The sequence below is a fragment of the Canis lupus genome, chromosome 11 (genome assembly GCF_011100685.1).
Source record: "Canis lupus familiaris isolate Mischka breed German Shepherd chromosome 11, alternate assembly UU_Cfam_GSD_1.0, whole genome shotgun sequence".
Lineage (NCBI taxonomy): Eukaryota > Metazoa > Chordata > Mammalia > Carnivora > Canidae > Canis > Canis lupus.
In genome coordinates, this window is record NC_049232.1 from 45,358,225 (window position 1) to 45,373,254 (window position 15,030).

Consider the following 15,030-nt stretch of genomic DNA (forward strand, 5'->3'; position numbering starts at 1 on the left):
TTATAATTTTTCTTCAATATGAAATACTGATACTATAAAAGTTGTTGTAAAGACTTGTACTCTACAAGAAGCAAACAATGTTTACAATTTGCCACCCCTTACATTTTGAAGAGTCAGCTCATGTTCTTAATGTCCTCCCATCATCCAAAGGTTCTACCTGGTATTTCAAAATATATTGTAGATAAATTCTTTGTACTCAGAACTGCATGCTAGACTGGACATGTTAATAAGAAAGAAGTGTATATAATGGAACTAGGCTGACCTGGGTTAAACTCTTGACTTTGCCATTTAACTTTGACGTAACCACCTAAAACCTGATTCAACAAAAAGTAAAGCAAAGGTTCCTAACCAGCCCAGCCAACAGAATTTTTAAAGTCTGAGCATATGTCAGAATGCTGCAATTTAACACTCAACAAAATACACATTCCTCTATTTATACTTTACCCATTCTCTCTTGATATTCCAAAAGTTTTTCTTTGAATTAATCCAGATGATGGAAAATCTTCCCTTCCTTATTGGGGAAGAACTGTTCTTTGACTACAATTTGTCATTAAGCCAGTAAATTGATGGTTCTGTATACCATAAATGTTGAGAATGCTGCTCATTATTTTAGGCAAAGTCCTCTTTGTGAAAAGATCTTTCCCACTCAAAAATAGGAATAGTTATGCTTCTCTTAAGAAACTGCAGTTCTCTTAAACATATTAAATTATATAATTAAAGTGGTAGTTCCTTCGTGTTAGTTGTTAGGATATTCTGAGACAAATTTGTGATGCCTCTCTCTAGGAAGTATGGTATGGTATGCACTTTTTTTTTCTCCTACCATGATTTATCCCATTTTCTTTACTTCTGAAAATAGAGACACCATCATTCTTCATTTAAGGGGTTTTGGGGATCAAATCTCAAAGTGGTTAGCACAGTGCCTGGACCATGTTAGGAGGTCAAAAATACTAGTTTTACATGATAGGCTCTCTGGACTTGCCAGTAACAGTTTTTGCTTGCATAGTTGCTTGATAAAGTCAACACATTGCAAATTCCCTTTGAGACAACAGAAATGACCAAAAATAAACTAATATCAAAACTGGAATGAAAAATGAAGTTACTTCAAATAGGGAGGGGCAAAAGAAACTGGATTATAAACCTGGAGTTAATTAGGGGTCTCATTTGTCTGAATTGATACATAACCTAATGCAGCTTAGAAAATTGCTTTCCCTTCATCTAAAAATGAGCCATCAAATGTAATTTTCTATATACAAGTAACTTAAATGATGAAATTATTTTATATGTTTTCTATATATGGAATAATTTACCACAAACTTAATTTTTGAAAATTCTAAAGTACTTATCCTAAAATAAGATCTTGAAATGTGCTGGTGCTGTTCAAAGAATCAGCAATGAAAATGAGTAGAGCAGAAATTAAGTAAAAGACAACCACCAACAAGTAACGTAAAAGCAGAGTATATAAATAAAAGTTATCTTCTCTTATGTGGCAAAGGTATGGAAATTATGCCATTGTAGCAGTTGCATTGTTTTTCTTTTTATCTCATTCTTTCTAAATTCCTGAAAACTTACCCACATCACACAGGAAAATCTCACAGTTCATCAGTGCAAAAATTTTATTTCTTTGTCTCTTCTTACCCCCCACTTTACAAGATCTGAAATTTTACTTAATCCACAGCATTTTTTTTAAACCATCTGTAATCAGTCATGTAAAATGTGAGAAAAAACACTAATCAATTTAAAATCTCAGCCCATCCCCACTGTTACAGTAAATTTAGGATAAGTCTACAGCATTCACTTACTTTAGCTGGTTCTGATACTGAGGCATACTTTTTTATTTGAGAATCAACACCTAAAGACTTGGCTAACTGTACAGCATTTAAATCGTCACTGATAAGTGTCCCAAGAGCCACAAGGAGTCTAAAAGTAGCTTCTAGGTCTTGTACAACTTCCAAGACTGTGCTAATTACTGACAAGCATTGAGCTTTCCCTTCAATGTTATGGTCTTTATGAAAACAAACAGAATAGTTCAGGGTCAATGTAGCGAGAGCAATGTGAATGTTTTTATTGCTCCCTGATTTCAGTTCTATTGCATGCGACATTAGTGATTCCCTCTGGGACATCATGAGTTTTTGTCCTGCCTGGCCAACAAAACAATTGCAAAAAGTCCTCAGAGCAAGCAGCTGGTTTGCTGGCTTTCCTTTAGGGTTTAGAAGACTGATAAGATGACTGCTGAACTGAGCCCCTTCCTTTTCATTGCAGAAGTTTTCATTCACACTGGGATGTTTAATTGACAACCGAAGAATGTCAAGTGCAGGAAAGACAATATCTATTAAAAAGAAAAATTCATTAATGTTTACAAACACCCATAAAATTCCTATGACTATCATTTGGGTTTATGAATTTTATTAACACACGACCATTTCAGAAAATGTTAAAAAACCATGTGCTATGTGCTTGCTTTACAAAATATATATATTTCTAAAATTTTTGTTAATTGATTTTTCATATTTATAGAAACGATTTATTGCTGAGGTGATATAAATGGGTTATCAACTGGCCTGATATATATATTGAGTATTCAGTAAATCCCTGTGGAATGAATGGGATGGGACCTTGCTTTTAAAATCCTCTAAGACCAAAGAGTTTAAGAGGAAAGTTTTTAAGTATATCTTTTCTTTGTTTTTTAAGAGAGAGAGTACATGCACGTGTGATTGGGGTTGGAGGGTTAGAGAGGGAGGAGAGAATATTAAGTAGGCTCTATGCCTAGTGTACAGCCCGACTCATGGCTCAATCTCAGAACCCTGAGATCATGTCCAGAGGCAAAATCAAGAGTCGGATGCTTCACTGAGTCACCCAGGTGCTCCATGAGGGAAAGTTTTTTTAAAATAGAATTCCAGTTGACAAATGATAATACGATGCTTACAGGTTGGTGGAGGGCTTTACATTCAAAAAATTGGGCAGACACCATTTGAATGAATCCACTCTATAATCTTAGCACCACTAAAAATAAGGAATCCAGAAATTATGTGCCCTGTGATATAAAGGTAGTATGCAGCATCATTTATAAAGGATATTCACCTAAAAAAAAAAAAAATCTATTGAACCAGAATCTAATTATGTCTAGCAGGAGCTACAGAGATCATGGAACACATTAAGTGAGCTGCCAAAATCACAATATGGGATATTAAGCAGGACAAATGACTTTTCTTCTCTAATCAATAACATGAAAAAGTAATGAGAGAGGACACTTTTGGAATTTAAAAGGAATGAAGTGAGTCAAAAAAATAATTATAGCAACCGTTTGTAGACTGGGGTTAATAGTGCACAAGACGTTCTTGGGTGGCTTGCAGGGGACCCACAAATGCTCTGAAATGGTACATGAAATGGTATGGGGATCATTACATTCCCTTCAGATTCTCATAAAGCATGGACCAAATCAAGACTATGAATTACAGGGGCATGGTGAGTACTTTTTTGTTAAGTTTCACACAATGTAAGTTACAACCACCCAGGGTAACTTTTACTCTGGGTAAAACAATCTAGAAACATCAGTAATACTGATAGAAATGAAAAGACATACTTACTACTTTCTGGATTACATTTTAAAAATGGCTTCCATACCTTCAGGCCAGTTAATAGCTTTCCACAAAATCTGAAGTTGCTGGGCTGTGGGTTTTTCTGAAGAGCTATTACATATGAGAGACAGTATTTTTTCAAGAAGTATCAAGTCATCCTCAGTTAACTTTTTCTCTTCAGGTGCAGTTCCATTAAGTTCCTTCAGTTTACCTAGAACCCAAACCCAAACTTTCAAAATTCTCTAACTGTATTTAGCTAGATATAATATAAAGATGTCTAAACTTTCACTAAGAGTATTCCACTATACACCATGGGGAAGGTAAGACATTTCATGGCAATTATCAAAGACCGTAAAATAAGGATAAGGCCTGTTAATATTTTTCATTCGAACACAGTAGAGAAAAAGGTTACTGTGATGATTTTACCTGTTATTGTCTAAGATCTTATGAAACTTTCTGCTTCAAGTAAGTTTTAAAGTAGATATTTGTAATCATTTTGGTTTTTGAAGCAGTATCATGTCATTATACCCAAGTATAAGTCAATGCTCTATTTTCCTCAAAGAAAAAAATTGTAACAACCTTTAGCCAACTTTGCCTAACTTCTTCGATTGTCAATGAATTAACTGAAGAGTTAAAAATGCCTAATATTTAATTTCCTTAGTTCCGTATGTACATTTGACATCACCCGGCTTTAAAAACATATTTAATGGAAATATTGCCTTTTGTCACCATAGTCACATTTCATGAAGCAATTTTTTAAAAAGATTTATTTATTTTAGGGAGAGAGAGTACTCAGGGGTGAGGATGGAGGGTAGAAAATCTCAAGCAGATTCCCCGCTGAGCGTAGAGCCAAATGCAAGGCTTGACCTTATGACCCTGAAATCATGACCTGAGCTGAAACCAAGAGTCAGATGCTTAACTGACTGAGCTACCCAGGTGCCCCTTATGATTTTTATAAAGATGGTATAAAATTAAATTCTGACCAAAAAACCCTTGTCTTATATTGAGGTATATATGCTATCTCAATTAATTCTCATGAAGTAATAGTGGCAAACACATAAGTCATTTTGTTTCAGAGAAACAAGTTAACAAAGTCAACTGAGCAGTTTCATTTTTTAATGTAATTTTTACTACTTCTAAGGGCCATTAATTTTTTTAAGAGGAAAAAAAATTTTTTTAAGTGCTTTAATCATTCGTTTTCATTATTTTTTTTTCCTGAAAACATTAAGATCTTAGGGAATGGGATTTATATTTTTCCCTTTAGTTTTTTTCTCATTAAAATCATCATAAAGCATTTACCTTATATTTGTATAAGGCTTCTTGCAAGTATTAAGGGTCCATTATCAGACTGTGTATTTGTAGTCGACGCCATTGTGTAATCCCACAACAGAAGTCTCTATCATGTAAGCACCCAGTTCCTAGCTCATGTGAGGAGGAGAAACAGTCTTGAGTGCACTGCAAAGAGTCTATGGATATGTGAGAAAACTATTTAATTAAAATGTACTTACCTAATATTTGTGTAGGATTTGCCTGGTCAAAAGTGACAGCCTCTTTTTTGGGAAAATAAATATTCACTGTCTTAGATGCAGCTGATCGGTAGGCACTATTCCCTATTTAAAAAAGACGATGAAAATCATTAGTAATAGTCAAAACTGAGATTTTTCTAATTGTATGACTTTGTTTTCACGATTATTGATATATACAACTACTCAGTGCATGCAACAAAACAACTATGGAAAAAAGAAAAATCATAAAATTTTATATACTGTATATATTTGTTGACATAATAAATTTTAGTTCTTAATGTAAACTTAAAATTTAAAACAAAAGTCTTTCCATTTTGTATTCTCTACATCTCTCATACCTTTAAGATTCAATCTAAATCACAAATTTTTAAAAGATCAAAGAATATATAACAATTACAAAACTTGCCATTCCCATCTTAAGGCATATTGATCTCTTTCTTCTCATGTCTTTTACTGCTTATTCCAAATGATATATAGTCCACATTGTCATTTTCTCCATCATTTTATTTATTTTTAAGTTTTTATTCAAATTCCAGTCAGTTTAAACATAGTGTAATATTACTTTCAGGTGTACAATATAGTGATTCATCACTTCCATACATCACCTGGTGCTCATCACAAGTACTCTCCCCTAAACCCCAGCACATGTTTAACCCCTCCCCCACCAATCTCCCCTCTAGTGACTGTCAGTTTGTTCTCTAGAGTTAAGACCCTGTGTCTTGGTTTGCCTCTCTTTTTTCCCCTTTTGCTTATTTGTTTCTTAAATTCCACATTATGAGTGAAATCATAAGGAACATGTGGCATATACACACACACACTGGAATATTATTCAACCATAAAAAAGAATGAAATCTTGCCATTTGCAACGACGTGGATGGAGCCAGAGTGTATTATGCTAAATGAAGTCAGCCAGTCAGAGAAAGAATAACAACTTATGATTTCCATCATTTTAATAAATGATGTAAGTCCCTGAAAAGTGAAAAGGCCCTAGTCTTTTATACATTTTTACTTCCTAAATCCCTAAGTACTATTATAGTAACCAAATGCAGTGTCTGACAAACAACTGGCATAGGATAAAAATTTATCACAATACATAATATCTAAAGTTACTTCAATTAAAGCATAATTTAAACCTAATTTGTATTTTGCCTGCATTTCAAATCTTATTTACTTTTGTTCCAATGCAAAAAGGCATTTTGCAAAAATATGTATAAAACATTTTAATTTTCTGAATATATATCAGAAAGGGGAATAGGGTAGGTAAAGATGAAGTTATGAAATAAATACACAAAATTAATTTTCATTGCTTATAAAGCATAAAATATTTATTGGTACAATCAAAGATGAGCTAACAGACATTGCCTGGAGTCCTGGTCATTAGAGACTAATGGTAAGGAGAATGCAAATCAAACACTGTCCAAACAATTGAGTAAAATGAGAAGGAAAAGTACAGGGTGTAACAGAGCCTATGACAGAGTAAGTGATCTAGCAAGGGCCATATATGAATGAGTGTCCGAGAATGTTCATTTAAAAAATACTATGTGCAAAATAAAGAAAAAGGAGAAAAAAACAAATAATAATTTGTGATCTAAATAACATAGCAAAGGGCTCAAATATTCTAAAACAGAACAGCATGTACCAAACTTCTGAGGTAGAAAACAGCATGAGATGCTCAAGAAACAGACACAGGCCAGTATGGTTGGGCAGAAAAAATGCAGAGAGGAAGGTGATAGAGTGAAGAAAAAATATTGAATGAGAAATCATTAAAGGGTTTTAATCAAGGGAGCAGTATAAATAAAGTTCGACTGTAAAAAGATCACTGGCTGAAGTGTGGACCACGGAGAGACCAATTTGGAGGATATTACTTCATTTGTCTAAGTAAGAGATGACAGTAAGTTGGACTAAGGTATACTATATAAGGTTCAGTATATACACCAAACTGTTAAAAACTGTAACTTCTGAAAAATGGTAGGAAGCACTATTAACTTTATACTTTATAATACAAGTACAGCCAACAATTACTAGGCATTTATTCTGTATAAAGTGCTGTATACATTTTGTAATTTTAAATTCCAACTTGAACAATTTTAAATTACAACTCTTAACAACTCCAAGAGGTAGATATTACTTCCACTTTACAAATGAGAAAAACAGAGGCACAGTAACAGAATAACTGGCTCAAGGCAAAACAGGTGAAAAATAGTGGAACTGAGATTTCAATCTAAGCACTCTCACTCCAGAGTCCCAATCTTAATCATTATGTTTATACTTCAATATGCCAGTCAATGTTACTTTTGCAGTGAAAAAATAGCTTACAAAAATCACATACCAAATTAGTTCTTAAGTAGACTGCTGGGTTTGTAAGTATCAATCTTATTACGGTCAAGAACATTTATGTTTCACATCTATTAGACTTTTGTAGACAATAACAAGTAGGGGAAAACATATAGCAAGACAGCCGTCAAACTTGTAAAAGATTAACCACAAATTTAGTTCTGCATTTTACTAGCAGTAAATACAGAGGAAAGCTTCTTTGCCTATGCTCAACAATGATGAACAAGTAAGATGTGTCAGACTCTAGGCAAGATACTACGAATAAAAAAGAAAAATTAATTGCTCAGGAGAAGGCCAGATAGTATAGGCCTAAATCATAAAGTAATTTTTTTCTGGGTCCTCTTAAAAAGAACAATATGTAGCATAGTGAATAAAATTCTCAATATATTAAAAATGAACAAAGGTGTGATGCGAAAAAACTCAGTTTTTATAAGAGTTGTTAGAAAACCAGACCTATGACAGAATAGCAATTTTCAATCCTGGCTACACATTAGAATCACATTGGAAAATTATCAGAACTAACTTTGCCAAGGCCCCAAACCAGAGCAGTAATACACCAAATGAGCATCTCTCGAAATGAGGTTGAAGTACTTTTTTAAGCTTCCTACATGAGTCTAATGTGCAGTATGACACAATTCTGAGAACATTCTAAATGCCAGGTCAAGAAGTTTGTCCTTAATCTACCATATGAAAAGTTCTCTAGCAAGGAGAATTTACTAGTTTTCTCAGTCTTTCATTAAAATTTTAATGAATTTTAAAAATATAAAAAAAAATAGGGAAGAGGAGGAGGAGGAGGAGGAGGAGGAGAAGAAGAAAAAGAAATGAAAAGTGTGTACCTGTAAATGGATCAACTCCAGCCATGGTAGTTCCCATATTGGCAGACCCTGGCACATAACGACCACCACCTAAAATGCAGTAACACATCTAGTAAGTAAAGGTAACTGCAAATTAAAGTTCAAAATGCTCCTCTCCACACAGAATAACTTATTTTCATGAGTCACAATTCAGAATGGCATCTTTATATACATAATAAATGGGCTATAAATTTGTTTAGAATAGTACCTGGCATATAGTTGGTGACCAATAAATGTTAGCCTTAAAAGTAATTCTCAAATTACAAAATAAACATTAGATGCCTTAAACATTATAATTACAGATGCTAATGAATTAAAAAAGCATTAGTGGATTGGAGAGAAGAAAAAGGTTTTCATAATGCAATGTGAACATGGGGTGACTGGTTGGCAGTTGGTAGAGCACGCAACTCTTGATCTTAGGATTTTAAGTTCCAATCTCACATTGGATACAGAGATTACATAAGAAGAAAACCTTAAAAAAATTAAAAACAAAAAATAAATGTGATTATTCTATTGAAACAGAGAGGATTAGCTGACACATAAGCAAACAAGAGATTAGTAAGATTTAGGGATGCTATAACAGCGGTCTCATATTTAAGATCCTAATTGAAAATGGAAAGAAAGGAACATGAAAAACAGGTGTAGAGAAAGGATTATCATGATTTGGAGATGTTCGAGTCCTGGATGAGCCTTTGCGGGAAAAGAAAGATGAGCTACTTTTCTAGCCTCTCTGAATTTAATATCTAGGAGCTGATATAACCAGTTTAACATATATAGTACTAAAAAAAAACCTCACAAAAACTGCAGATGTAAATAAATTAAAATAATGAAGAACACAGAGTAAGAGGCTTTGTTGAGTTTTTACTAATATGCTAGGTAGCATGCTAAGCATCTTTAAGATTTATTATTTAGAGAGAGAGCGTGAGCATTCATGTGCAGTGGGGAGAGGCGGAGGAAAGATTGAGAAACCCAAGCTGACTCCATGCTGAGAGTGGAGCCCGAGGTGGAGCTCGATGACCCTGAGATCCTGACCTTAGCTGAAACCAAGAGCCAGTTGCTTAACTGACTACACCAGCCAAGTGCCCTGCATGCTAAGCATCTTATATTTATATACTCATTTAAGTATTAGATACCATGATTATTAACAATATTTTAGAAGGCTGAAAAACTTGCCCAAGGCATTAATTATGAGACATAGTACAATCCTACACTTTTCTACACGTGGCTCTCCAACCACCTGAATGAGTCACCTGTTTAATATGCAGATTCCCAGGGCCCACCCAAAACAACATAGTAGCTCTCCAAATTGGCTTCACTTTAGAAACTTTTTTTTTTTTTTAAGCAACCCGGTGTATCAGATTATCTCTGTGAGAAGGACCTTGTGATGAGATAAACAAGCATCCTAGATGATTTGAATTGACATTAGAAATTTGAGAACCACATAAATAAGGAAGAGAAAAGAGAATTAAGATTGACCTTAAGTCTTAAGGTAAATGGGAAAAACTCTTTGTCCCAGGTTAAATTGGGGGAAAATATACTAAAATATACTGAGGGCCTGCTTAAATACAGTTCAGGTGTTTTGTTAAACACTTCACATGTACTGTGCCATTTAATTTTCCTAACAGCTCAATATCAGGTCTGTTATCTATTTTTGATAATTGTTCAGTTAGGTTCAGTTATCCTAATAATTCCATAATTCTCTTGGATATTTGGCATGCTATCTTGCATATCTCCATTATCACTGAATCTTCTGTGTTACTGACATTGCACAACAGTAAGACATGTTCCAGTGATGATGGCCCCAGGAGTTCTCTTAATTTTGTTGGTATTGTTTGAAGCTTGGTATGTTTCTTCTGTTCCAAGAAAAAGGTGCTAATGAGATCTAAGAACTCTGTTGTTCTACGTTTCAGGGCATCACTATGTCTGAGTAAATCATCACTTTATTTACTTTTCATATCCTTACTACCTTTTCAAGTTGCATTATGTCATCAAAGATATCCTTAATAGCCATTGTGCTATCATAACATTTAGCTTGATCTTGATGGTCGGTTATTATAGCATACTGGTTACCAGTGCACAAGGTACAGCTACGTGCATCAAGGCCACCAATTCATTCACAGGAGAGAAGCAGCTCACTGAGAACGATTCACAACTTCATGAGACTGACTGAAGGTTGTGTGTTGCTCCCAGTTATGGTTTAGACAGGTATCTATATTGGCAAGGCCAGTGGATTAAGTGCCAAAAATCTCTTCCCAAATTGGGTATATTGTCTAGAAACTCTGGCTGCTGATCCAACAATAGCATCATAAAATACATCAAAAGCTATTCTGAAAACAGAGACTTCTTCAGCTGCATTCAAGTCCAAGCTTGGCAATTTTTTTCCAGTACCGTTGATGTCGAGGCATGCATACCTTGATAAATAAAGCCACTGTGAAGAGATACACCAACACTTCCAGGGCTTCACAAAGGCCATTAATAACAAAGGTTAGAAGACTAATCCTGGGTGGACTTGTGTCCTCCCACGTTAATGCAAAATACACCTGAACAGGCTTCTTGACTGCACTGCATCATCCAGTAGCAGGGACTCACATGGCTCCTTCTTTGCTTGTGATCAGTAGAATCTTGCCAGTAATAGCACTCATGCTGTGTCTTGGTTGCTGGGTTCCCCTATTATCTAATTTCACAGATAAAAAAATTAGGCTCAGACAGGTTAAGCAACTTGCCAACTTCTCATAGCAAGTAAGTGGTAGAGCCAGATTTTGAATCAAGGTCTATCGACTCTAAAAACTATGCCCTTAATGACTCTTGCTCTCCTTGCAGGAAGGACCACTGGAGAAAACGGTGAGTTCTAACAATATGCTATGTAAGTCATAAGAAGAACTACAAAACACTCCAGGAAAAAGCAAAAATTAGAAGTTAAAGAAAAGGAGATGCATCAAAATTAGAAATATAGATAAGGGAATTATTAATTATTGGGTGATGTCTCCAAAATGTAAAGCCATATACTGCAAAATGCTATTCATTAAGTGAAGAAAGATGTATTTATCAAAACTTCATCCCACCTGTAAAAGGATCTGCTGCAGGAAGCATGTTAGAAGATCCTGATGAAGACCCTGGAACATACCGACCACCACCTATGCATGCAAACAAAGGAAAAGCTGAAGGATGCCAAAATTTTGAATTTCATAAATAACACAATGCTTATATTAGGAGACTCCAAGCTTGGAGAAAAAACAGAAGAACAACGTTGTCACATGAGAGAATAACAGAAATTAGTCAGCAGTCTTACAATAGGAAAGACTACTAAGAAACTAAAACTTTAGTGATTCTCCAACTTTCTTTTTCTCACCTTTACTAGTTTATTAAGTGTTAGCCACTGCCCTTAAATATTAAAATAACTAAAAATTCAAATATAAAAGGAGAAATTACAAGTGGTCTCTGACCTCAGTAATATACATATATAATCAGTTCCTGTTCCTATACAAATTCACTAGAATTCCTGCTGCTGCTGTTGCTATCAAAACCACAGGCATCAAATGTTAATCTTTTAAAGAACCCCTGAGTTCATTAACTCATCTGTCAAACAGTGCATTCAGTGCTAGGGATCCAGCAGGGAACAAGATTGCTTGTATCCACTGAAGCTTACAACCTACTGGAGAAGAGAATTACAAAGGCAATGAGTGTCACAAAGGAAAGAGATTTCCATTTTTACTCTTATAAATGTGTGGTATGTGTGAGTATATGTTCTGTTAGCACCTCTACGGAAATAATCAGAGGCATCTACAGTAAGATATATGTAAAAGATATATATGAAAGGATGCATATAAAGTTATGCTTCATGAGATTATGCAGCATGAGATTCAGAAGAGAAAAAAAAAAAAAAAAAAAAGCCAGGGTTAAGATTTCCATATGGAGCCAGCTGCTCTAATATCTGTCTTCTCCACAAAATAGCTTACACAAGACTATATTCATGTGTTCACTCTTTTGTACTGTAGTCTGAAATTCCATCAACAGAATACCCAGATATTAAACATATTTTTTTTTTCCCTGTCAAGTGCAACTATTGGGAGGGGTTACATCACTTATATTCAGTAGTGAGTCAGTCTGGTAATTCTGTTTAAGTCAACATGCAGGGGACATTAACTTTATTAGGTGAATGGGCAATGGAATTCTGAACTAGAGGAGGAGGATAAAACTTAGGAGCATAAAGTACCTGTGAGGGAAGAAGAAAAAAAAAAAAGATCTACGTAAGTACTTACATAGGAAGGGATATGGAATCCTTGTAAAACAAGGAAGCATACTAGCACGTGAAAAATGGAGTGAGAAATGACAGTAGGAAAACATTGACAATAACGTGCTAATTTTAGAATTTTATTGAGAGCTCGCTCTGTACCTAAGAAAAAAGGAAGCATTTTATTTCCTCCTGTACCATGGCCTCAATTCCCAGGCCCCAAAACTCAGGCTAGTACAACTAGTCTTATAATCCATTTCCTAGGAATCAAGAGCCAGACTAATACTGCTAGGATTATATCCAGGGACATTTATAGTATCTTTTCCCTTTCCTGTCTCCCCTCAAGTCTCCATTTATAACATTCTAGACACCGTATACTATTATAAATAACTGACTTTAAAATCATTATGTGGAATACAAATCACATGTAAAGTAAAATTACTCATAGTCCAGGCCTAAATTTGATGCCCAACTAACCAACTTAGTCTCACATGAAAAAAGAATTTGTTTAGTAAAATCCACCAAAATTTGTATTTTTAAAAGGAGTAACCATCTAAAGGGACTTCTAAGTTTCTTTTCATTTCAAATGACTAAATTAAATTTCACAATTTTGTTTAGTTTACAGTGTAGCTGTATTTTTGAAAGGGAAAAGGGGCACCTGGGTGGCTCAGTCTTGATTGCAGCTCAGATTATGATCTTAGGATTTCCAGATAGGTCCTGCATCAGGTTCCGTGCTCAGTATGGTGTTGGCTTGGGATTCTTTCTCTCCCCCACCTCCCTTTCTCTCGCCCCCTCCCTCACTCTGCACATGTACAGTCTCTCCCCATCTGCTCTAAAATAAATGAGTAAAGCAGAATCTTGAAACAACATACAACTGTTTCTATAAATACAGAATTACTATGTAATTTGAGGTTTAAATATATGAATTTAAAGTAAAAGCCTGCTATAGATCTTAGGTCTTGGTTTTTACTTCAACAGCTAATCATAGTGCATGTTTAAACACATTAAAAACAAACAAACAAAAAATCAACCAATGCTGATGAAAGTACAGAAGACTTAATATAAACCCTAACTTACCTGTAAAAGGATCTGAAAAACTGGTATTCCCAAGTCCTAACATTTGACCTTTTGTGTTATCAATAATAAATTTAGCCACTTGATCCAAAAACATGGGATTCAAATCATTCTTCTGTAAGAAGTTGTATGCAGTTAACCATGGATCATCACTGATGTTATATGGCAATTTATATGATGGTCCTCCTTCATTGACATCAATTGAGAAAACATAATCAAATTCCTTCAATAGGAATACAAAAAGGAGATAAATGATTACTAACTTATCTGTTCATATTAATAACATATATATCACGGGTGTTATGTGTCCTTTTTAAGATAATTATTATAATAAACTTTCTCCAAAGTGCAAAGTTAAAATCTTCCACTTGGCATATGATGATTGATAGCAACCATCTGCATGTGCTGCAAGATTAGCATTTCACTAGGGGTGGAGGCAGGGGATGTATTACAACTACACATTAATTCTAAGGCTAAAGAAGGGTTTCCAATTGGTTGATCTAAAGGCCAAAGGTATTAAATGTTACCATGCCCCACTCAGCAAAACATGCTGGCATTACAAGCACTGCCCTGCAGGGTCCGTATATCTTGCTAAGTTAAATATAGCTAGGCACAAAGCATTAGGTAAAAGATGGCATAGAAGCTTCTAATCCAAAATGATTGGGAACAGTTTACTCATGGTAAGTACCAAAGACAAATAGTAGTTAATCTATCAAATACAGCTCCTACATGGAAAGAGCTTTTCTAAAGGTCAAGTTCAAAGCAGGAAGAGAAAATAATCTCCAAAGAAATAGATTTTAATGTTAAATTTAATTAATGGGCAAAAGTGAAAAAGAAAACCATATGCTTTAAGATAATGGTAATTATAAAGTAGAAGTTGACATACTTTCCCTTCATATAAGACTTTTCCAGATGTTTGCTGATTAGCACCAGATGAGCCAACAACATCACCAATTTTTATCCACCTCCCTTCACTAACACTCCATTGATAGGCTTCGACTTTCTCCCCATCTCTGATTAAACGAGTCTGTCCTTCTCTAGTGCCTAAGAATAAAACATTTAAGAATCAAAGGTAAAATAGCAAAGTGAAATTCAAAGCCATTTAGATTTAAAAAAAAAAGTTAACTTTAAAATTTACACAGAAAAGAGAATATGTATTTGGTTTAATGAAAATTTTATTAAAAGATTTAAAAATGTTCCTCTACTGGAAAGTGGCCCAAAACAAACTTAATGGTTAAAAGGAACCTGTATTAAATACAGCAAGGTTAAAAAAGTATGTTTCTACTAGAAAGGAGCCCACTAAAAATAAAACAAGTTTTATCATTGAATATCTTCTGACAACATTTTCATTTTAGTAAATGACGCTCCACTCTTCTAGCTTCTCAGGCCAAAAAGTAGAGGAGTCTGATTCCTTTTCCTGGCATTACAAACACTGC

The 15,030-nt window shown here is 34.6% G+C and overlaps 1 protein-coding gene across 3 annotated transcripts in view; it reads right to left on the bottom strand.

Annotated features, from left to right (window-relative positions):
- Positions 1-1,595: 1,595 nt before the first annotated feature.
- Positions 1,596-15,030, bottom strand: part of PLAA (phospholipase A2 activating protein) — a 37,687-nt gene continuing 24,252 nt past the window's right edge. For 2 of the 3 annotated variants that reach the window (XM_038552560.1, XM_038552562.1), the window contains 7 exons: positions 14,481-14,638; positions 13,598-13,817; positions 11,352-11,423; positions 8,272-8,340; positions 5,084-5,185; positions 3,622-3,786; positions 1,596-2,326 (listed from right to left, as the gene is read on the bottom strand). In XM_038552560.1, coding sequence (XP_038408488.1) covers positions 1,761-2,326; positions 3,622-3,786; positions 5,084-5,185; positions 8,272-8,340; positions 11,352-11,423; positions 13,598-13,817; positions 14,481-14,638 — 1,352 coding nt within the window. In that variant the 3' untranslated portion in view covers positions 1,596-1,760. The remainder of the gene's footprint in view (positions 2,327-3,621; positions 3,787-5,083; positions 5,186-8,271; positions 8,341-11,351; positions 11,424-13,597; positions 13,818-14,480; positions 14,639-15,030) is intronic. The other variant, XM_038552561.1, reaches the window with a different exon arrangement.